The 24,004-nt window shown below is 42.6% G+C and overlaps 1 protein-coding gene and 1 long non-coding RNA gene across 2 annotated transcripts in view; both read right to left on the bottom strand.

Annotated features, from left to right (window-relative positions):
* Positions 1-377: 377 nt before the first annotated feature.
* On the bottom strand, positions 378-6,470 carry LOC129825041 (uncharacterized). Its single transcript, XR_008754816.1, has 3 exons — positions 1,422-6,470; positions 1,046-1,228; positions 378-907 (listed from the first exon to the last, which is right to left on the bottom strand). It is a non-coding gene; the product is annotated as an uncharacterized LOC129825041 (long non-coding RNA).
* A 15,907-nt stretch (positions 6,471-22,377) lies between these two features.
* The window catches only part of LOC129825040 (lethal(3)malignant brain tumor-like protein 3), a 43,543-nt gene continuing 41,916 nt past the window's right edge, over positions 22,378-24,004 (bottom strand). The window contains exon 22 of the mRNA XM_055884731.1: positions 22,378-23,767. Coding sequence (XP_055740706.1) covers positions 23,624-23,767 — 144 coding nt within the window. The 3' untranslated portion in view covers positions 22,378-23,623. The remainder of the gene's footprint in view (positions 23,768-24,004) is intronic.

Genomic DNA, 24,004 nt, shown 5'->3' with positions numbered 1-24,004 from the left:
ATGCAGAAAAGCTGCTGAATTGTGTCAGGGATGTCAGTGAAAGCGCACTGTCTATTTTTCTAGGATGTCATACAACTCAATTTGATGGATACATTATCTTCTGTTGATGGCTGAGCTGAATCATGTTCATTGTGTTCATTTTTTTAGCTCTTTCAGTGAAGCCCTCAAAGCCTTTTCCAGATCAGTGACGATGTAAAGGATGCCACAGTTTCCTTGTGACTGTTGGGGTGTGTGAATACATTTGTCATTAATTTCATCTGAATATTGGTCATACATTACAATTACCATGTTAAAGTGAATCCTCCTTGTACATGCTTCACATGCACAGTACATCAGGGCGTACATACCGGCATCTTGAATCTGATCAATTTAAGACATTGGATGCTGAACAAAACTCATTTAGGATACATTTATGAAATGTTAAAAAATAATAATAATACCAATATTCTGGATTCTAGCATCTCAATTCAACACAGTCCCAAATACAATCAAATGCTCAGTTCTAAAACTTAAGCTTGTGATAAAATCCACCCACATGAGCCCTAGTGGAACAGAAGTGTAGTTCTAGTGACCTTTCCAAACAGTATTTGTGTTTTTTCTAATTTCCTTAACTAGTACGTGTACATACAGGTCACGTGATCTTATCAATCACATGGAGTCAAAAAACTGGAGGGGGACCTATTGGTCAGGTCGAGTGTCACAGGTCATCGTGTGTTTCCCAGAGGTTAAGTTCGGGAGAGAGGAAAGCGCATCAGCCTGCGGAACAGAGAATGAACATCTGAGGAATTTTGAAGAAGAATCAAAAGGGGCTTGTTTCTTTCTGATCTTCTCAGCAAACTTTGTATTTCGCAGCTCCCAGCCTTCCTTGGAATGTGTTTCTATAGAAGAGAGCTGAGTAGGTGCTGTGCTGCGGGAGAAACACACAGGGAAGTAAAGCTTATTTCAGCGGTAGAGCCAAATGCTGTCTCCACAGATTAATCTCCTGACGTTCTGCAGGCTGTGTAGGTGTGATCATAAACCACCCCCGGGTCTAAAGATAGATTACCTCTTGCAATTAGGATTTCACATGAAGAAACACGTCATCCTGACATTGAAACTAACAAAGACTGGGTAAATCTTGTGACGACAACGGTCTGGTCTGGATTCAGTCAATATTCAATTGACACAGAAGTTTGCCGTCATTCCTAAGAGTAGTGGCCCTCTTGAAGATTGGTGTGATGGGTCAGATCTGCAGTGAAGACAATCAGCGCAATACAACTTTATCAATTTGAGATTTTAAAAGCAAACTAGAAAAGAACATTACTGAAGAACCTTTGTGGACTCAGCTGGTTAAAAATATTTCCATGGTACTAATTGAAGACGTTTGTGGCAGTTATAGCGTAGAGATGTCTTAAAAAAGAGCAACTTGCTCATATACATACTTTGCGTCCGCCTCCACCACGGTCGTCAGGGACATATTCTAGGACTTTCCCGAGGGCCTGTAAAACATCAACCTCCTGTTTTCTGGCTTTTCATGACACTTACTTTAAGCATAAAAAGAGAATAATATACATTAACGAATGGCATAATGTGGGCATGCAAGACACGACAGAACAGTAACGCACATCTAAAATATCTTTAACAGTCAGACAATGTGACATTTTTAGTAGATTCTATGTCAAATGTCACCGCTCACATTTACTTACAAATTATAATGGAACACACATAAGTGGTATGAAAGGCATATTTGCTCCTCTGTCCCTTCATATGGAAGTGGGACATTAACTTATTGGTGATCAATCTGAAACAATTTAAGAAAGAGGATATCAAAATTAGACAGTAGTTGGATAATGATTTTTATTTTTTTACTCATCTCTAAATGGTCAAGTTTTGCTTAATCCTAATACTTGTTGTAATATTCAAACTACTTTTTATAAACACACCGCTCCATAATCCTGAGGCCATTGTCCCGGACAGAGGTTCCCCCAATTGAGGACAGCTTTGCAGTCTTAGAATAAAAAAGGTAAATGCAAAAATGTATGTATAAAGAGACAAAATATTATATATTTTTTAAATTGTGTGTCTGTCATATCATTCCTGCAACAAACATTGTTAGACCTTAGTGTAATTGGCAAATCTCTTCCTCTTCTCTGCAACTGCACACGTGTGTGACTTTGAGTGAGCGACCAGGAAAATGAGCAGGAGTGAAATGGGAGAAACTTTACATGACTCACCAATTGAGGTGTCTGTTGAACACAAGGGTTTTGCACCTTGAAATAGGATTTGATTTGCTTTACAGACTTATATTAGAGTCGGTGCTACCTCAATTGGATCCACTTACACTAAGATCAGGCACTTATGGGCAGCTGAATAGCATGTCTCTTGGTGAATCCAGTCTCAGTGAGACCTGATGCAGAGAAAAAACGTTACTGATCATCAGCATAGGTCGTACAAACCTAGCTCTTACCAAGCTGGTTAGTAGGATTCAATACACATTAAAGATCAACATTTTGCACACCAAACTTACTGTTAATGACTACGGATTTGAGGACGGGTGGTTCTATTTGCCCCTTTACCTGGAATGTGGCAGAATACTTCACTGGTAACTGAGTGGGTGGCCAAGGACTGCTGACCTGTATCAGGTCATTTACAAGTTTCATGAACTGTAAAGACAGAAGCGAATCATGATTAACCGTTAAGTTCATTAACCTAGCTACTACAGAAGACCTGAGGCTTTCACTAAGTTAGACTTAGCCTAGCAAGTATATTGACTATGTTGCCCCTCAGAAATCTGGCAGTCAGGCAGACAGACGGAGAGAAAGCGAGATAGACAGAAAAACATATGCCTGTAAATAACTAAAACAGATTCCAATCCTAGTTTTAGTTGGAACTGATATGCCTACCTCCTTATTTACGCTACTGAAATGTAAATAAAACTAGTGCACACATTATGTTAATTGCTTAAAAGCTTTAAGGGAAAATATAATTGTCATATTTTCAGGTGAAATAATTTTGTACTAATTATTGACGGAAATAAATGGGGTTGTGTAAATCCTGGTAGATTGTAGTAAGATATTGAAATAAAATGCTTAGGCCTATGTGTTCTTTGTTAAATTCTGAAAACAAATTTAGTTAGTCAATAGAACATCAACATTGCATTCAGTGGAACAGAAGAAAATGTGCTGCACAATAAACAGTGCAATTAGCTAACACAGACAAAAGATTACTGTTAGAAACACACACAGCAAGCTACCAGATATCATTCATTTAAAAAAACATGATTTAATTGTACTGCAGTCAATTTTTGTAAGGGTTTCCTGTATATTGTGCATGTTTATTATACATGCTGATAGCCTAGAACAAATGTTATGGATAGAATGTTCACTTTTCAATTGGATGGACTGCAACTAGGAAAAACATTGCCATAGCCTGTAATAAAATCAAGAGCATTTATAGCGTCAGAGATTCTCTAAATTAGGGACCATCTCTGATAGATATAGGACCATAGAGACTGTCAACATTTCTTGCTTGTTAATGACCTAACAAATTGGATGACTTGGAGGTGAAATATATCATGTTTCTTGGTTTTTTTAAATTGGTTTCATCACCTGCTGGATAAAAACCTTAAATGACTCTAGTCTTGAAAAAGTGAGTTGAGCTGGATAAGCTGAAATAGGCTCGGCCCGAGAACCATTAGCCGGAGCCCAGAGTAATATGATTCTGCTGGATTCGAGAAGAGCTTGGCCCACATGAAGGCCCCCCAAGTTCGAGTCCATGCCGAGTCCCCCAAGTCTCAAACGGAATAGACCTGAGCCCAGCGTGTTGACTGGGTACAGTGTGCCATGAGACCTTAACCCACTTTGGTGCTCTCTGCAAGCTGTTGTTTGCCAGCTGAATCATGCGAACCCTGCTGAAAAAGAACATTACTCCAATTGTAATAATTGTAATGGTTCTAGTGTCTTCTATCCAATGGATGCATGGCCCCAAACACTGTGTACGTGTTTATATAGATTGGTTTCGATTCACTGAGTAGCATTTAGATAACCGGACAGCAGTTAAATCAGATTTGAACCATAAACCATAAATCAACCAAAATAAGACATATTTTTCATGACGTCAAAAAGACATGAAACAGACGTGTTAATCTGACTAACCAGACTGAAAAAGATATGTCTTTAGCACGTCACATGCCTACTGAGAAGGATATTATATACTCTTCATGGCCTTGGAGGTTATTAACTGTATAGATACCACATAATATTAGAACCAATTATAACCATGAAGTATGTTATCCTATTCTTTTATTCACAGTCTTTTAATTACAAAAAACTAAATCAGGACATTTTTCTAATTAAGCGTGTGATCTTTCTGACCAACCTGTTTACTACTCTGAGTTCTGATCAGTATGAGGATCATGCCTTGAGGAAGCAAACATCAATGACCAACCAAGCCTTTGTATTGTATTTTCCTCCAGCTACAGTTGCCTCATATCCCCCTAGAGTGCATCTCCTCCCCTCTCTTCTCCTCTCTTCTCTCCAACTCGCTCCTCTTCTTACAGTGGGTCAAGCTCAAGGCCAATTTCTTCAATAATGCCTGGTATAAAGGAGATTCCTGAAGGACGGTGCTATTGAATTAGAAAGGTGGACAGACGGTCTGAATACACTTAGGAAAGGACAAAAAGAGATTTAAACCCTTGGCACCATCATTTCTGTTATAGGTGGTGGATGTGAAATCTATATAATCATCTGTTGTGCAAACCTCAGTTGCAATGGTTCCATTTATATCAGGTTGTACAATGTAGAAGCATTCTGTTGGCAGTGAAGAATAAATGCATTCACGAAAAGAAGTATCACCCAGAGCATCTGTTACGTATGAGTTTTTACTGAACCTTCTCATCGTACTACAGCTGGTAACACGTACTTTCAGTGTAGCCCACATGTTTTTGACCTGGGTAATATAGTAAGATGGGAAGCCGCCTATAGCTAATTGGAGAAGCTGTGGTCCATCACAGACAGACTCTCCACAGCATGCTGTCATCTCCAGTTACAGCAGATGCTCTAGCCTGTCTCCCAGGGAAGTGTTACTGTTACAGCAGATGCACTAGCCTGTCTCCCAGGGAAGTGTTACAGTTACAGCAGATGCACTAGCCTGTCTCCCAGGGAAGTGTTACTGTTACAGCAGATGCACTAGCCTGTCTCCCAGGGAAGTGTTACAGTTACAGCAGATGCACTAGCCTGTCTACCAGGGAAGTGTTACAGTTACAGCAGATGCACTAGCCTGTCTCCCAGGGAAGTGTTACAGTTACAGCAGATGCTGCCACACTCTTTCCCCGGACACGGAGAGCTCCAACTCCAACTGAAAATCAGCCACGCAAACTTGGCTATTGTAAATCTCAAACTTCAAAAGTTCTACTTTCCATATTGTTCTCAAAGTGTTTACTGGCATGTCCGTTCTTTACTCGACTGAAGGTAGTCGTAATAACACTTACTTGGCACTGAGGCTGAGCAGATTTGAGATGTAGCTTGGAGCTAAATGGACAAAAAAACCTTGGCTGAATCATGAACAAGGTAATAGTCATGAAATACTGAACCCCTCAAACATGGGGGCTATAAAAAAACAAAATCTACAGTTTCCAGCCCTTCCAGTGCTCATCAGCTGTCTTTTAGTCTGGAGCACATTTGAAGAATAGACTGCCATACAGCTGCAGTGGCAGGGACTGATAGACTGTGCCAGCTTCTAATGTCACTTTCTCTGAAATGAGACATGGCATTCACGTTCTTCTTTGCATAGCTCCATTGTGTCACCACCACAAATTAACATTGTGAAGTGTTTAACATAAAGAGAGCGTTTATTTATTCAACAATGGTCTATATCTTTGAACTGGTTCTTTCAGCAGATCTCTGTGACGTCATTCTGAAATAGAAATATGATTGGGAGGAAAGCATGCAGAGACATGTACGCACACCCTCCTTTACAGACAAACACACACACACATACATGGCAATGACGCCCATCTAAAATACAGAGAACAAGAGATGGTGTCTCCATGGTAACGAGGATGCTGGTTGCTGTGGCAGCATGGCAGGAAAACCTTAGTTAGTTGAAGACCTATTACACAAAGAAAAGCAGTGATTCACACACACTTATGGTCTGATGCTGAAAAGCATAGTCTTCCCCTGTAATTACTTTAGTCATTTAGTAGATTGAATAATATGATGTCTTAATAAGACAATAAAGATGCACTCTGGGATATAAAGCACAACAAATTTGTAACACATTGCACAAATTGTATTTGTAACATATCACACGAATTGCAAAATTTGTATGATATACGAATTGCAAAAATTTGTAGCATATCACGCAAAATGGATGACATAGTACACAAAAAATGGGGACCAGTTTTGGCTCGCGACCACTACTTTCAAAACTACTGGCTGAAATTATGCGAAGTTCAAGAGTGCATCTTTATTCACATCTCCTTTTGTTAAAATGACATCCGTACCGTGTATCTTCATTCAGCCTGTGCTGATGTGAGGACATTGTGAGTGTTCAAAGTTATCCTGTGCCATAGAGTAATATTATGTGGGTGATGAGGTCTTGTTGATGTTCAGTTGGTTGCAAAAATGTTTTCTAAACGTATCCCAACTGTATCAAATATTTTGGCAGATATGAGTATATCCAAATATCTTGTGCTGAAATAATATTTTATTGGTCTGTGCCTGAATTGTGTTTAAAAAGTGCCTACCCTAACCTCCTTATCTACACAGCAGTGGAGGCTCCTCATAGGAGGAAGGGGAGGACTATCCTCCTCAGTGAATTTCATAAAATAAAAATAGTGAAACATTAAAATTATCCTTTTTAGATATAACTACACAAAATATATTCACTTCACCAAATAATAGATTAAAACACACTGCAATGAAGGTCTACAGTAGCCTCAACTGCACTCTGTAGTGTGTAGCCAGAGGACAGCTAGTTTCCGTCCTCCTCTGGGTACATTAATTTCAATACAAAACCTAGGAAGCTCATGGTTCTCACCCTCTTCCATAGACTTACAGAGTAATTGTGACAACTTCCGGAGGATGTCCTCCAACCTATCAGAGGTCTTACAGCCTTAACTGACATGTTGTCCACCCAATCAAAGGATCAGAAAATGAATCTGGTACTGAAAGTATAAGCTACTGCTAGCTTGCACTGCAGTGCATAAAATGTGGTGAGTAGTTGACTCAAAGGGAGAGAATGTCACGTTCCTGACCTATTTATGTTAGTTTTTGTGTGTTAGTTGGTCAGGACGTGAGGTTGGGTGGGCATTCTATGTTATCTGTTTCTATGTTGGTTTCGGTTTGCCTGGTATGGCTCTTGATTAGAGGCAGGTGGTTTGCGTTTGCCTCTAATTAAGAGTCATATTTAGGTAGGGCATTCTCACTGTTTGTTTGTGGGTGATTGTCTCCTGTGTCAGTATGTTTGTTCGTACCACACTGGACTGTAGCGTTTGTTTGTTTCGTTTTCGTTTCGATGTCGTCTGTTTCCTGTACGTAAGTTTATGTTTAGTTATGTAAGTTTATGTTCAGGTTTCGTCAACGTCGTTTTGTTATTTTGTAGTTTGAAAGTGTTTTGTTTTCGTTTCGTGTTTGCCATCGTCGTTGTTTAATAAAGATGGCTTATTTCCCAAAGCCTGCGTTTTGGTCTGAGGATCCTTCTCTCCTCACCTCATCCGAGGATGAGGAGAGCGTCACCCGTTACAGAATCACCCACCAACACGCTAAGACCAAGCGGCAAGGGAAAACGAAACGGAGTAAGGGACAGGAGAGAAAGGAGCAATGGACATGGGACGAGGTTTTGGATGGAAAGGGTTGCTACACTTGGGAGGAGATCCTAGCTGGTAGAGATCGCCTCCCATGGGAACAGCTGGAGGCACTGAGGAGAGCGGAGGCTACCGGAGAGAGGAACCGGAGCTATGAGGGAACGCGTCTGGCACGGAAGCCGAAAAAGCCCGTAAGTAATTCCCAAAAATTTCTTGGGGGGGGGCTAGGAGGTGGTGGGCCAAGGGCAGGTAGGAGACCTGCGCCCACTTCCCAGGCTTACCGTGGAGAGCGGGAGTACGGGCAGGCGCCGTGTTACGCAGTAGAGCGCACGGTGTCTCCTGTACGAGTGCATAGCCCAGTGCGGGTTATTCCACCTCCCCGCACTGGTAGGGCTAGATTGAGTATTGAGCCAGGTGTCATGAGGCCGGCTCAACGCGTCTGGTCTCCAGTGCGTCTCCTCGGGCCGGCATACATGGCACCTGCCTTACGCATGGTTTCCCCGGTTCGCCTACATAGCCCGGTGCGGGTTATTCCACCTCCCCGCACTGGTCGGGCAATCGGGAGTATTCAACCAGGTAAGGTTGGGCAAGCTCAATGCTCAAGAGTGCCAGTACGCCTCCACGGTCCGGTATTTCCGGCACCACCTCCCCGCCCCAGCCTAGTACCTACAGTGTATACACTACGCACTAGGCTACCAGTGCGTATCCTGAGCCCTGTTCCTCCTCCACGCACTCTCCCTGTAGTGCGTGTATCTAGCCCGGTGCCTCCAGTTCCGGCCCCACGCACTAAGCTACCAGTGCGTCTCCAGAGCCCTGTACACACTGTATATTCTCCCCCTACTAATCCTGATGTGCTTGTCCTCAGCCCGGCGTCACCAGTGCCGGTACCACGCATCAGGGATAGAGTAGGCTTTGAGAATACAGTGTGCCCTGTCCCTGCTCCCCGCACTAGTAGGAAGGTGCTTGTCATTAGCACGGTGCCTCCAGTTCCGGCACCACGCACCAGGTCTACAGTGCGCCATATCCGGCCAGAGCCATCCGTCTCCCCAGCGCCATCTGAGCCATCCGTCTCCCCAGCGTCATCTGAGCCATCCGTCTCCCCAGCGCCATCTGAGCCATCCGTCTCCCCAGCGCCGTCTGAGCCATCCGTCTGCCAGGAGCCTGCAAAGCCGCCCGTCTGCCATGAGCCTGCAAAGCCGCCCGTCTGCCATGAGCCTACAGAGCCGTCAGCCAGACAGGAGCCGCTAGAGCCGTCAGCCAGACAGGAGCCGCTAGAGCCGTCAGCCAGACAGGATCTGCCAGAGCCGCCAACCAGACAGGATCTGCCAGAGCCGCCAACCAGACAGGATCTGCCAGAGCCGCCAACCAGACAGGATCTGCCAGAGCCGCCAACCAGACAGGATCTGCCAGAGCCGCCAACCAGACAGGATCTGCCAGAGCCGCCAGCGAGCCATGAGCAGCCAGAGCCGCCAGCGAGCCATGAGCAGCCAGAGCCGTCAGAGCGCCATGAGCAGCCAGAGCCGTCAGAGCGCCATGAGCAGCCAGAGCCGTCAGAGCGCCATGAGCGTCGAGAGCCGTCAGCCTGCCATGAGCGTCGAGAGCCGTCAGCCTGCCATGAGCGTCGAGAGCCGTCAGCCTGCCATGAGCGTCGAGAGCCGTCAGCCTGCCATGAGCGTCGAGAGCCGTCAGCCTGCCATGAGCGTCGAGAGCCGTCAGCCAGCCATGAGCATCGAGAGTCGTCAGTCAGCCATGAGCTGCCCTTCAGCCTGAAAAGGCTAGATACCCAGAACTGCCCATCAGTCCAGAGCTGTCTCTCTGTCCGGAGCTGCCTTTCAGTCCGGAGTTGCCCCTCTATCCTGATCTCCCTCTCTATCTTTATCTACCTCTATAGTCTTATCTATCCCTCTGTCTTGGTTTATCTCTCTGTCCCGGTATTGTCATTATTAGATATGTTATTAGGAGGATTTTGTGGGGGAAGTAAGAGGGTGGACATTCTTGAAGGGAGGGGGCTAGGATGGATTATGGTGGGGTGGGAACCGCGCCCGGAGCCTGAGCCACCACCGTGGTTAGATGCCCACCCAGACCCTCCCCTAGACTTTGTGCTGGTGCGTCCGGAGTTCGCACCTTGTGGGGGGGGGTACTGTCACGTTCCTGACCTATTTATGTTAGTTTTTGTGTGTTAGTTGGTCAGGACGTGAGGTTGGGTGGGCATTCTATGTTATCTGTTTCTATGTTGGTTTCGGTTTGCCTGGTATGGCTCTTGATTAGAGGCAGGTGGTTTGCGTTTGCCTCTAATTAAGAGTCATATTTAGGTAGGGCATTCTCACTGTTTGTTTGTGGGTGATTGTCTCCTGTGTCAGTATGTTTGTTCGTACCACACTGGACTGTAGCGTTTGTTTGTTTCGTTTTCGTTTCGATGTCGTCTGTTTCCTGTACGTAAGTTTATGTTTAGTTATGTAAGTTTATGTTCAGGTTTCGTCAACGTCGTTTTGTTATTTTGTAGTTTGAAAGTGTTTTGTTTTCGTTTCGTGTTTGCCATCGTCGTTGTTTAATAAAGATGGCTTATTTCCCAAAGCCTGCGTTTTGGTCTGAGGATCCTTCTCTCCTCACCTCATCCGAGGATGAGGAGAGCGTCACCCGTTACAGAGAAAGACAATAGTTGAACAGTTTTAAACAAATACATTTCTTCAAAAAACAGAAGCACGAGAGAGGGCTAGCTAGATTTTGTTGTATTTTTTTTTTCACTTTTACTTTCACTTATTTAGCTAGCGAATGCAGCTAGCTAGTTTAGCCTACTCAAATACCCGGCTCAATTAGAGAGGGATGCCTAGTTAGCTAGCTCTATGCCTATCCAACACTGAAACTTTTCCAAGTCAAGGTAAGCTTTTGGTTTTACAAATGTAGTGCCACTGGGGCCCACCGGTGTAACTGGTAAACTGCTTGCTGACTGTACACTGTACTGCTTGATTATAGCGGGTTCACTAAAGCGTTAGTTCTAGTAGCTATGTTGACTATGTTGACTATGACATTAGCTAATATGGTGACAATGATGTTGGCTGTGTGTAGCAGTTAGCGCTTATGATATGAAGGTTTGGCTTGGAAAGTTTTTTTTCTCTGGTCACAGACAGCTGATGTGTTGTGCATTGAAGTCCACAAGCGAAGGTAAAAGGTGAGAGGAGGGTAGCGCGTAGATGTGAGAAGGAATTAACGAGCAAAGTGATCATGCTGTTTGTATGTGGCTGCTATGAAAGTGAACTGTGTTTGTGTGTGATCAGGGGTGTATCCGTTCTGCCGATTCTGTTGAAAAACGCTTCTTAAACGAAAGCAAACAACTGAATTTGTCCAATAGAAACTCTCATTTGGAAATGTTAGACTAATGTTTACAACCTAGAGAGTGTGAAAGGTGGAATTGAATGTGTCACTGTCTGTCACCTTGATTACTCAAATGCTTCTCTCGACCTGTGCACCTTCGTTGTAAACTTTTATTAATAGGCTAGGTTGTAGCAACCTCATGATGGGTACAGGGAAAATGTTTGTATTATGTAGTAACCTTCACCTATTGATGTTACATTGAGCTGGGTGAATGGACAATGAATGACATTCATCCAATATCCTGTAATAGAAGTAAGGATATGCTCATGAAAAATAATAATCGTCCCCCCTAATCTTAAACGGCACGACCTCCACTGCAACAGACAACGGATAGCCAGTTCAGTGGGAATTATTGATTCATAATAAATAAAAGTCAAACATTTAGAATCTGTATGATCTGTTTAGAAATGTTGTTGTTCTGGTAGGCTCATCCTTTCTTATACATCTATTATGGATTTTCTCCTGCCTTCCTGGTCTCATTATCCAGAATCTTTCTTTTTGATCTAGAATTAAACTATGCCTGGTTAAAACTCAGTTACATGCTCGTGGGAACAATAGGCTCTTATTATGTGTAAGATATAACCATCATTTAAAGAGAAAATAATTATTCAATTGGATAGACTACAAACAGTCAGAATATACGTATTTGCCTTGCAGTGTAGGGTACATCTGCCTCTGTCATTCATCCTGGATGTGCATCATCCTGGTCATAGACTGGCACTGGTCAGGGGCTCCCCAAGCAATTGCCTTACAGGCTGAGTGAGGTAATAGTGTTGAACATCTGCTCTATTATCAAGGGACTAACGTCAGTGTAGATGACTTGGTACAACTGGAAAAGTGGTAGGTTGTCAGATTTGGCTGATGATTCCTGTTTTGCATAATTGGGAGAAGAATTATATAGCACTTTGATGACGTGATAAGGCCAGGCTGGGCCAGGCTAATTCAGCAAAATCTCACTTGACTGTGACTGGGCCATATTGTTTTATCATTCTCCTCTCTTTCCTCTTTTACCCTGATCATTGCCATTTGGCTTGGATTTTAAGCTGAACTTGGATTGTCGGTATGCATTCTTCTTTTCAGACTATTTAGGTTAAATCCTTGGTCAACATGTCACAGAATCCTGCATTTGCAGAAAAGGAGCGGAGGTTGATTTTACTTTAAAAGAGTTACAGCCCTGTTTTCACAGAGCAGAACATTCCAATCCATTCCACAGTATTCCAGTGACATTTGCTGCAACATTATGCGGCATGTACAGTGCATTTGGAAAGTATTTAGACCCCTTGACCTTTTCCACATTTTGTTACGTTACAGATTTATTCAAAAATGGATTGAATAGTTTTCCCCCCTCATCAATCTACATACAATATGCTATAATGACAAAGCAAAAACAGGTTTTTAGGTTATTTTGTACTTTGTTGAAGCACTTTTGGCAGTGATTGCAGCCTTGAGTCTTCTTGGGTATGACGCTATAAGCTTGGCACACCTGTATTTGGAGAGTTCCTCCCATTCTTCTCTGCAGATCCTCTCAAGCTCTGTCATGTTGGATGGGGAGCGTTGCTGCACAACTATTTTCAGGTCTCTCCAGAGATGTTCGATCAGGTTCAAGTCCGGGCTCTGGCAGGACACTCCTGTGTTGTCTTGACTGTGTGCTTAGGGTCATTTTGCATTGAACCTTAACCCCGGTCTGAGGTCCTGAGCACTTTGGAGCAGGTTTTCATCAAGGATCTCTCTGTACTTTGCTCCGTTCATCTTTCCCTTGATCCTGACTAGTCTCCCAGTCCCTGCCGCTGAAAAACATCCCCACAGCATGATGCTGCCACCACCAAGCTTTTCCATAGGGATGGTGCCAGGTTTCCTCCAGACGTGACGCTTGCATTCAGGCCAAAGAGTTCAATCTTGGTTTCATCAGACCAGAGAATCTTGTTTCTCATGGTGTGAGAGTCCTTTAAGTGCCTTTTGGCAAACTCCAAGCGAGCTGTCATGTGTTTTTTACTGAGGAGTGGCTTCCGTCTGGCCACTCAACCATAAAGGCCTGATTGGTGGAGTGCTGCAGAGATGATTGTCCTTCTGGAAGGTCCTGGAGCTCTGTCAGAGTGACCATCTCCCCCGATTTTTCACTTTGGTCGGGTGGCCAGCTCCAGAAAGAGTCTTGGTGGTTCCAAACTTCTCCCATTTAAGGATGACGGAGCCACTGGGTTCTTGGGGACCTTCGATGCTGCAGAAATGCTGTGCCTCAAAACAATCCTGTCTAGGAGGTCTACGGACGTGTATCCAAGGTGGCTTAGCAGTTCAGACGTCTTTTTCCGTGTTGTCGTGTCGTGTCCTGTATATATATATATATTTACACCTTTTCTTCACATATCTTTAATTTATTTTATTATCCAAGAACTCAACTACAAGAGCTTTCCTGCAAAAGCTTTCCTGCAACCCGCTTCTCCAATTACAATAAGTATTACTTACCTCAATCTGAAAATCCATCGTGGAAGATAGCCAGGGGCTAATTCAGAAGCTAGCCTGAAAGCTAACCAGAAGCTACTCCGATAGCTAGCCAGAAGCTAATCTGTAGCTGCCCCGAAATTAGCCGGTTTGCTGGCTAGCGTTGGTGTTTCAGCTGCCCACGTTTTGCGGTCATCAGCTATTCCTTTAGCTCGATAATCTACCGGCACTTTTGTGCAACGCGACTCGGACCGGAGCATTCCGGGACTTTTTTTCTCTCAGTTTCCCCGGATTCCAACCGCAGGCTCTGGACACTTGCACCTTGATTTCGCAGCTAGCTAGCTGCATACCGTGTGACTATTGGCTTACGTCGACCCCGGAGCAAACTCAAATCATGCTGGAGCTAGCCAGCTGAGGAGTTCCATCACCATCCGGACCCGTTTCTTTTGTTGCTGCTGCAGATACGGAACCCCACCGGGCCTTCACGACTGACTGCCGACGTTATCTGCCCGAGGGATTTATCCAACCGGCACCTCCGTCCCGACGTTACCTGAACGCTCATCTGAGGCCCGCTAATCGTTAGCTGTCTTATCGGCTGCTATCTGAACAATACCCCACTACACGGAACCTACCGACGGAAACGCACGAGGTATCTACAAACAGACCTCCATCCTATGCTGCTACCGATAGCCATATACCCGGCCAGCTGTCTGGATCGCCACGACCCCAACCAACCTCTACTCACTGGACCCTTATTGATCACTCGATTAAGCATGCCTCTCCTTAATGTAAATATGCCTTGTCCATTGCTGTTCTGGTTAGTGTTTATTGGCTTATTTCACTGTAGAGATTCTAGCCCTGCTCTCTATACCATATCCAACCCCTCAGTTCCACCACCCACATATGCGATGACATCACCTGGTTTCAATGATGTTTCTAGAGACAAGATCTCTCTCATCATCACTCAATACCTAGGTTTACCTCCACTGTATTCACATCCTACCATACCTTTGTCTGTACATTATTCCTTTAAACTATTTTATCGCCCCCAGAAACGTCCTTTTACTCTCTGCTCTAGTAGCTCTAGGCGACCAATTCTCATAGCTTTTATCCGTACCCTTATCGTACTTCTCCTCTGTTCCTCTGGTGATGTAGAGGTGAATCCAGGCCCTGCAGTACCTGGCTCCACTCCTATTCCCCAGGCGCTCTCTTTTGATGACTTCTGTAACCGTAATAGCCTTGGCTTCATGCATGTTAACATTAGAAGCCTCCTTCCTAAGTTTGTTTTGTTCACTGCTTTAGCACACTCTACCAACCCGGATGTTTTAGCCGTGTCTGAATCCTGGCTTAGAAAGACCACCAAAAATTCAGACATTTTTATCCCCAATTACAATATTTTCAGACAAGATAGAACGGCCAAAGGGGGCAGTGTTGCAATCTACTGCAAAGACTACCTGCAGAGTTCTGTTATACTATCCAGGTCTGTCCCCAAACAATTTGAACTTCTACTTTTAAAAATCCACCTCTCTAAAAACAAGTCTCTCACCGTTGCCGCCTGCTATAGACCACCCTCTGCCCCCAGCTGTGCTCTGGACACTATATGTGAACTGATTGCCCCCCATCTATCTTCAGAGCTCGTGCTGCTAGGCGACCTAAATTTGAACATGCTCAACACCCCAGCCACCCTACAATCTAAGCTTGATGCCCTCAATCTCACACAAATTATCAATGAACCTACCAGGTACCACCCCAATTCCGTAAACACGGGTACCCTCATAGATATCATCCTAACAAACTTGCCCTCCAAATACACCTCTGCTGTTTTCAACCAAGATCTCAGCGATCACTGCCTCATTGCCTGCATCCGTAATGGGTCAGCGGTCAAACGACCTCCACTCATCACTGTCAAACGCTCCCTGAAACACTTCAGCGAGCAGGCCTTCCTAATCGACCTGGCCGGGGTATCCTGGAAGGATATTGATCTCATCCCGTCAGTAGAGGATGCCTGGTCATTTTTAAAAAATGCCTTCCTCACCATCTTGAATAAGCATGCCCCATTCAAGAAATTTAGAACCAGGAACAGATATAGCCCTTGGTTCTCTCCTGACCTGACTGCCCTTAACCAACAGAAAAACATCCTATGGCGTTCTGCATTAGCATCGAACAGCCCCCGTGATATGCAACTTTTCAGGGAAGCCAGAAACCAATATACACAGGCAGTTAGAACAGCCAAGGCTAGCTTTTTCAAGCAGAAATTTGCTTCCTGCAACACAAATTCAAAAAAGTTCTGGGACACCGTAAAGTCCATGGAGAATAAGAACACCTCCTCCCAGCTTCCAACCGCTCTGAAGATAGGAAACACTGTCACCACCGACAAATCCACTATAATTGAGAATTTCAATAAGCATTTTTCTACGGCTGGCCATGCTTTCCACCTGGCTACCCCTACCCCGGACAACAGCACTGCCCTCCCCTCTGCTACTCGCCCAAGCCTTCCCCATTTCTCTTTCTCCCAAATACAGTCAGCTGATGTTCTTAATGAGCTGCAAAATCTGGACCCTTACAAATCAGCCGGGCTAGATAATCTGGACCCTTTCTTTCTAAAACTATCTGCTGAAATTGTTGCCACCCCTATTACTAGCCTCTTCAACCTCTCTTTCGTGTCGTCTGAGATCCCCAAAGATTGGAAAGCAGCTGCGGTTATCCCCCTCTTCAAAGGGGGGGACACCCTTGACCCTAACTGCTACAGACCTATATCTATCCTACCCTGCCTTTCTAAGGTCTTCGAAAGCCAAGTCAACAAACAGATTACCGACCATTTCGAATCACACCACACCTTCTCCGCTATGCAATCTGGTTTCAGAGCTGGTCATGGGTGCACCTCAGCCACGCTCAAGGTCATAAACGATATCGTAACCGCCATCGATAGGAAACAATACTGTGCAGCCGTATTCATCGACCTGGCCAAGGCTTTTGACTCTGTCAATCACCACATCCTCATTGGCAGACTCGACAGCCTTGGTTTCTCTAATGATTGCCTCGCCTGGTTCACCAACTACTTCTCTGATAGAGTTCAGTATGTCAAATCGGAGGGTCTGTTGTCCGGGCCTCTGGCAGTCTCTATGGGGCTTGCCACAGGGTTCAATTCTTGGACCGACTCTCTTCTCTGTTTACATCAATGATGTCGCTCTTGCTGCTGGTGATTCTCTGATCCACCTCTACGCAGACGACACTATTCTGTATACTTCTGGCCCTTCTTTTGACACTGTGTTAACAATCCTCCAGGCGAGCTTCAATGCCATACAACTCTCCTTCCGTGGCCTCCAACTGCTCTTAAATACAAGTAAAACCAAATGCATGCTCTTCAACCGATCGCTGCCTGCTCCTGCCCGCCTGTCCAACATCACTACTTTGGACGGCTCTGACTTAGAATATGTGGACAACTACAAACACCTAGGTGTCTGGTTAGACTGTAAACTCTCCTTCCAGACCCACATCAAACATCTCCAATCCAAAGTCAAATCTAGAATTGGCTTCCTATTCCGCAACAAAGCATCCTTTACTCATGCTGCCAAACATACCCTTGTAAAACTGACCATCCTACCAATCCTCGACTTCGGTGATGTCATTTACAAAATAGCCTCCAAAACCCTACTCAATAAATTGGATGCAGTCTATCACAGTGCCATCCGTTTTGTCACCAAAGCCCCATATACTACCCACCACTGCGACCTGTACACTCTCGTTGGCTGGCCCTCGCTTCATACTCGTCGCCAAACCCACTGGTTCCAGGTCATCTACAAGACCCTGCTAGGTAAAGTCCCCCCTTATCTCAGCTCGCTGGTCACCATAGCAGCACCTACCTGTAGCACGCGCTCCAGCAGGTATATCTCTCTAGTCACCCCCAAAACCAATTCTTCCTTTGGACGCCTCTCCTTCCAGTTCTCTGCTGCCAATGACTGGAACGAACTACAAAAATCTCTGAAACTGGAAACACCGATCTCCCTCACTAGCTTTAAGCACCAGCTGTCAGAGCAGCTCATAGATTACTGCACCTGTACATAACCCATCTACAATTTAGCCCAAACAACTACCTCTTTACCTACTGTATTTATTTATTAATTTATTTTGCTCCTTTGCACCCCATTATTTCTGTCTCTACTTTGCATTTTCTTCCAATGCAAACCAACCATTCCAGTGTTTTTTTTTTGTTTTTATTTTACTTGCTGTGTTGTACTCACGTCGCCTCCATGGCCTTTTTATATTTTTATTTATTTATACATATATCTGTTTGCCTTCACCTCCCTTATCTCACCTCACTTGCTCACATTGTATATAGACTTATTTTTTTCACTGTATTATTGACTATATGTTTGTTTTTACTCCATGTGTAACTATGTGTTGTTGTATGTGTCGAACTGCTTTGCTTTATCTTGGCCAGGTCGCAATTGTAAATAAGAACGTGTTCTCAATTTGCCTACCAGGTTAAATAAAGGTTAAATAAAATAAATAAATAAAATAAAATAAATTGTTCTCACGTCAACTGTGGAACCTTTATATAGCAGGTATGTGCCTTTCCAGATCATGTCCAATCAATTGAATTTACCACAGGTGGACTCCAATCAAGTTGTAGAAACATCTCAAGGATGATCAATGGAAACAGGATGCTCCTAAACTCAATTTCGAGTCTCATAGCAAAGGGTCTGAATACATATGTAAATAAGGTATCTGTTTTTAATTTTTAATAAATGTGCAAACATTTCACTTTGACATTATTGGGTACTGTGTGTAGATTGATGAAAAAAATATTTAATCCATTTTAGAATAATGCTGTAAGAAAATATGCAAAAAGGGAAGGGGTTTGAATACTTTCCGAATGCACTGTATTAATAATAATCAGGAATGACAGTAAAATTGGTTTGTCATATGCATATTGCTCATATGCCACCATGACATACATTACGAGGATGATCCACATGTGATGGTGGATTAATGAACTGAAGTTAGGATCTTTTCCCTGGCTAATCAAAAACTGCTGTTGGGCTCAACAGCATTCCTCTATTTGAGAGATAATGGCTGATGCATTTTTGCTTTGTCAGTCTGCTGTGTGAGAGCATATGACCTCTTTTCACTGTAGCTTTAAGGCCAAGTCTCCCAGAGTTGCTGTGTTTCTGGAGGAGGGAGAGAATGGCTGGGGATTAGCTGTGTGTGTGGGATAACTGGGCTTCTCCAGCTGCGGGATCATAGGGTGCTCCACAGGAAATCCCAAAACGCCATTCACATTCCAGGAGGAACTCACAGTTTTTAGAAATGACAATGTTGTGCGCGTTGCATCATTGCATCATGTAGGAAACTATTAAGAATGTAGGCTATGAGCTGGTGCTGGATTTGAAACAGACTTTAAAATCTATGCCAATGTCTTTAGAGTATACACTAAGTTCTTGTAGCCAATGCAGCACTAAAAGTGAGAAAATGTACAGCACACAAGTTGATCATGAATGATTAAAGTAAGTGTCCAGTGTTTCCACATTTCTATTAGATATGACCTATAATAAATTACAATATGAGTGAAATAGTTTTCCTTCCCAAAAATTAAGTATGTAATTAAGCATGTTAAAAAGCAGCTTTCTGTGTTGAAATGGTGTGGGCATACCCCGGTGGCGGTTAGTGGCGTTCGAGATAAGGGAGGACAATGTTTTTATATAAGCATGGCCTTATTTCTATTGCAATATATTGGATGACTGTCATTCATATTCCATTCACCCAACTCAATGTAACATCGATAGGTTTAGCCTCCAAACATGATATTCCAATTTGCACTATCCCCATCATGTGGCTGCTACAACCTAGCCTACAAATGAATGTTTATAACGTAGGTGAACATGTAGTAAGACAAATTGGAGTAATAACATTTTCATTCACTTGTGGACTTCATTGCACAACACAACAGCTCTCTGTGACCAGGCGCAAAAACTATCCAAGTCAAACCTTCATACCATAACCGCTAACCGCTACATCGTTCTCACTATGTTAATGTTATAGTCAACAAACTAAAACTAACGCATGAGTAAACCCACAATCCATGTGTAACAATCACGCAGTACAGTGTAGAGCAAGCAGTTTAGCAGTGACACCGGCGGCGCCAGTGGAAATAAACGAATAAAACCGAAAGCTTTTTTGTTGTTGTATTTCCTTTTATTTGAGCAAATAGAAACGCATTGAATAACACGTTCATAAATGGCAAAAAATACAGCAAAACAATATATCATAAGGAATAAGGTTTTGAAGTGTTTGTTCTATATCTAGGTGATAAAACTACCTCCATACTTCCATTCATTTGTATGGGTTACCGTCAGATGAGTTCAGTGGCACTTGTGGAGAACACCATTGTATTTGTGAGACTCTCCCCTTTCCACAGTCATATTAGTTTGTAGCCCAAGCGGTTCGGACGCTACAAACGTTTTCATGAGAAGACAGATTTTGGGAATGTCTCCTGGTCTGACAAACACTTTCAACCGCAGATGGGCGAAATAGGCAGATGGAGATTTTCTTTATTATGTTCATTAGATTGACGCACAGGATTTGACACAATACTCTTAAGGATTTTAAATCAGTTATTTGGTGACATGTACATTTATTTAGTATAGTTTTATCTAAAAAGGATAACTCTGTTTCACTGTTCTTATTTTTATGAAATTCACTCCACTTCCTACTCGAAGGAGCCTCCACTGGCATACTGTCACGATCGTCTTCGGGAGAAAGAGAGGAGGACCAAGGCGCAGCTTGAAGTGAATACATTCTTCTATGTATTAAAGAAGAAACGAAGAACACTTGACAAACATACAAAACAATAAACGAACGTGACGCTATACTGTATATTAACAGTGCAGACACAAGCAACTAACATATAGACAATAACCCACAACCCACAATACAAAACAGGCTACCTAAATATGGTTCCCAATCAGAGACAACGCAAAACACCTGTCTCTGATTGAGAAGCATATCAGGCCAAACACATAGAAATAGACAAACCAGACATACAACATAGAATGCCCACTCAGATCACACCCTGACCAAACAAAACATAAAACATACAAAGCAAACTATGGTCAGGGCGTGACACATACCCTGACAACAGAATAGTGTGGGCATATACCGGTCATAAAGAATATTTATGAGAGTAGACTGCTGATTGGATATCATCCTCTATGAGGAAATAGCCAGCATTTTTGATACGGTCTGTTTGAGATACAAGTTTGAGGTGTTATTTTCTATAATTTATGCTTTGGCCAGAAATATGAGTATAGGATGAGTCAAAAACATAATTTGGGTATAATTTAACGGAATATGAACTTTTAAAAGTTAGATTTTCAATGGACAGTTACTTTAATAACACCAATTGAACTATCCATTATAATGAATCAGGATTCATTGTTATTGATAAAATTATCAGTCACAACAATTTTCCACTGAAGTTAATTTTATAATTAAAAAAATGCCTAAAAGATGGTGGCTCTCTGCCACCCTACTCCAACTCAAAATTGAAAGAGGCAATCATGAGATTACATTGTCATTAGAAACACATAATAATCATAGGAAATTCTGCTTAGGAGCAGAAATCAGAAATAATAGCATAATTGCATTTCACATCTGATCCTCTCTACCAAATGTCAGTCAGGGCCAAGTGTAATAAATGTACATTTGGAATCATTATCAGCCAAGTTCATGGACTGTTTTGTGTCTGAGGGCACATGTAGAATTATTCAAGCAGTGTAATAACAATCTAGAACATAGCCCTCGTCTATCTGCAATCTGCACTGTGTCCTAGCTACACTATGTTTGTTTATTCATGTGCATACGTATTCATAATCTCATAAGTCTGTAGGCTTGTTAGCTAGAATAAGTTGCTCCTTTGTTGGAGAGAAAAATAGCCCCAAACGTCATGATAAATATTCATAACAAGGCAAAAATAGATGCATATACCAGCTTCAGCTTGACATTTCCAGAAGATGCCAACTGTCATGTTCTGGCTGTAGAGGTATTGGAGGCAATTGACTCTTATACTGTTTTTCTACAGCTATCCGCCTTTTTAGGGTAAAATGAAATATTCCCCCTGAAGCTAGTCATCTGTAAGTAACCAACCTAATCTAGAGTCGTCCATGGGAAAAGGCTATTCAATAACAGAGTATGTACTGAACACTTCCCTTAGCACCAAACATTGAATTAAGTTCAAATTATATAGATAAATCAGGAATCTGTGGTAATGCCTATTTCTAAATTCTGTTGAAAATCTTTATGCTTTGCAGTAAATAATAAATTTCCCATTTGAAATCTTGTGCGAGACAAAACACATCAAAGACAATGATCCCTTGACAAACAGTCCAGCTTAGATTCTTAGCTGGAGGCGATTTAGAAGAATGAAGCGTCGACACGATGATCAAACATCAGTTGTCAGATGATTTGTACATGGAATAAGAAATAATAGAAAATGAAAAGATTGTGATGAACCATGCGAAAGGGTTCACTGCATGAAAAGAGAACAAGTGAATGTTTCCCTTCTTAGGGTATTCAATATGACATGGTGACAATAGGAAAAATATAGCACTTTGTGACAGGATGTGAAAATTCTTTGAGATTAGTGAGATGAATAAAATATGCATAATATTCTGGTACTGAACACTTCAACAAAGCCAAAGTGGCTTTAGTGTACCCTGGAAGGACAACTTGAGACAGAGGTAACACCTGGGACACAAGTAGACTTAACAGTAACACAAGAGGCAGCCTTAGTGTACTTCTCATTGTATTTATTTGTGAACCAATACAGGTGGAATTAAAGGCTACATCATTATATTAGCTTCAGAAATGGCAAGCTCTTTTCCATTTACATTATTTTGCATAATTCTGCACACAGCAGTCTCACCCACCGGTATGAGATTTAAATAAATAAATAACAGCAAAACATAAACCGGCATTTTCTTTTCTTTAGGCTTCGGCAAAGCAAAATGAAATAGCACATTACAGTCAACGTTAATTAAAGAGCACTAAGTATGCTATTTGAGATTATCAGCAATGTACCTATTCAATTATATTTAACAATTGCTTTAAATTGCAGTACATAAATAAACAAAAGTGAACAATTGTCCACATGAAGAAATACCCATGTCCATATAGATAGCCTTTTATTTTATATTTGATTCAATCAACCAAACCCGTTCCCTGGGTTTAGTACATTAAAGTACTGTAAACAGACACTTGTCACTGCTCCAGAGGTCCTGAACAGTACTGATGAGGTGACTGTACAGTACACAGGAGAAAGAAACCAGACCAAGATGACCCACGTTGGTCTTTATACAGGTACTGTATATTGCTATCCATAAAACATAAGAGTTGGGGGCATTTACCATGGGGAAATTAAATGCAGGGCCTGGTACATTGAATTATTACAGTAGGGTGCCCCTGTTGGTTTGGTGAGAGAATAAAAATCCCTTTCTCCTCTCGGTTGAAATATACAGCCTTCTCCTACAGCACCACCAACCCATCAGACAGACAGAAGTGACAAGGATCAAAAATCATGATTACTTTCTCATGAATGTATTCATTTCTCTGACCTGTATGAAGTCGGCATTCCAGAGACACTGGAACAGCTAAAGCCAATAATCTTCTATAATACCAGAGACCCTGTGCAGATGGCACTTTCTACATGATGAAAAGTTGCTGATTGTGATGCACTAAAGGAAATCTGAAGGATGATAAACTAATAGTCCTCTGCATTTCCAGTTTCAGTTTTTAAGTAGATCGAACACCAAGCCAACACTAATATAAAAAAAAGGAAAATTACATTTCTTCAATGAGTCAATCCTATTGGAGATTCTCAGTATGCAATATGGTTGTCTTAAAAAAAAAAGAAGAACTTGTGCAATTCAGTTCGCATGAGATACATCCGCTGGGAAGGACAGTTCTTTGTGCTTCACATCTTTGTCTGTAGACCTCCTCCTTAGGGGGAAAGAAAAGAGTAACCTCCCACCTTCGTTAGAGCTCATTACATGCCGATTCCTCCGCCGTCTTGAACATCAAGATGGAGTTGTAGATCTTAATGGCTGGACCCAGCTTGATGCTCATGATCCTCACCAAGTCAACCTGGGTCAACAGCAAGAAGGCTTCGCCATCTATTTGCTGGACAAGAACATGGGAGGGAGGAGTTAGAGAAGTCTCACATTTTAAAATGGGCACCATCAAAGCTTTTTCCTAATAACCATTTTTGCCTATTGAATATGTTTCACATCCAACCTCCAATAGCACGTAGTTAAGATATAGGGGTGCTCAAAGAATTCACTTCAAAGACTAGGTTTTTTAAGGATTCTCCACCATGAGGCTTATGCAAATGTTCACGCCTCATTAGAGGGGGTGTTT

Source organism: Salvelinus fontinalis, chromosome 27, assembly GCF_029448725.1.
Source record: "Salvelinus fontinalis isolate EN_2023a chromosome 27, ASM2944872v1, whole genome shotgun sequence".
NCBI classification, from domain to species: domain Eukaryota; kingdom Metazoa; phylum Chordata; class Actinopteri; order Salmoniformes; family Salmonidae; genus Salvelinus; species Salvelinus fontinalis.
This window is presented reverse-complemented; position numbering and strand designations above follow the sequence as displayed.